Consider the following 1,046-nt stretch of genomic DNA (forward strand, 5'->3'; position numbering starts at 1 on the left):
CGAACATAGTTACATTTCCCTTTTTTTTTTTTTTAATCACAGAGGTTGAGGTTTTTTACTCTGTCTTGTAGATCTTCTTAAAACAGGCTCATTAGGGAGCTCTATGTTGGTATTTGAAGAAGTTGGAGCAATAGATTTAAATGGAGAAATTGATTTGTCGTTTTCTTCAGATGTATCATCTGCTCCATCAGTTTCTTTAAACGTTTCCAGTGTTTTAAGCAAACTGCGTCTGCTACGCCTGATGATTTGTCCTTCGTCAGTTCTCACTGCGAAAGATCGAGGTGCAACTTCTTGAAGAACAGTAGCTTTGGTCATCCATCCACCAGGTTCTTGAATCCTGACAGTGTCATTGTTGGTTAGAGGCGGAAGCTGCTTGGCTGTTTTGTCATACATGTGTTTTTGTTTCTTTTTTAGAGATCTTAGTTTACGTTGCAGCTTCGAAAGTTGCTTCTCTTTTGTGTAACATGGCAATGTGGTTCTCAGTTTTCTGTTCATCAACAGTTCTCCTGGTGACAATCCACATTCCAGTGGAGATGCTCTATAACTGAGCAAAGCGAGATAAGGATCTGAACCACTATCAGCTGCTTTTTTTAATAGCTGTTTAAGAATATGCACTCCTTTTTCAGCTTTCCCGTTTGACTGGGGATAGAGTGGGCTTGATGTAATATGCTCAAATCCATACTGGTTTGCAAACTTCTTCCACTCTTTGCTACTAAAACATGGTCCATTATCACTTGAAATTGTGTATGGAATGCCATGCCTGGAAAAAATGGATTTTGCATGTGTAATCACACAAGCTGATGATACACTTGACAGTAATGCCATCTCAGGAAAATTGGAGTAATAGTCAATGACAATTAAATAATCTTTGCCTTGAAGATGAAACAAATCCATCCCTACTTTCTGCCATGGTGCCACTGGCATGTCTGCAATGATCATGGGCTCTTTAGTTTGCTTGTTTCTGTGTTTTTGGCACGTTTCACATGCTCCTATCATTCTTTCAATGTCTCGGTTTATTCCTGGCCAAAAAACTGTTTCTCTCGCCC

The 1,046-nt window shown here is 39.5% G+C and overlaps 1 protein-coding gene across 1 annotated transcript; it reads right to left on the reverse strand.

Annotated features, from left to right (window-relative positions):
- Window positions 1-32: 32 nt before the first annotated feature.
- LOC106525625 (uncharacterized protein K02A2.6) lies at window positions 33-1,046 on the reverse strand (the record flags this gene model as incomplete). Its single annotated transcript, XM_014019921.1, is given in 1 exon segment — window positions 33-1,046. A coding segment is annotated over 1 exon segment (1,010 nt), but the record flags the coding sequence as incomplete, so codon positions are not given.

The sequence above is a fragment of the Austrofundulus limnaeus genome, unplaced genomic scaffold, assembly GCF_001266775.1.
Source record: "Austrofundulus limnaeus strain Quisiro unplaced genomic scaffold, Austrofundulus_limnaeus-1.0 Scaffold236, whole genome shotgun sequence".
Classification (NCBI taxonomy): domain Eukaryota; kingdom Metazoa; phylum Chordata; class Actinopteri; order Cyprinodontiformes; family Rivulidae; genus Austrofundulus; species Austrofundulus limnaeus.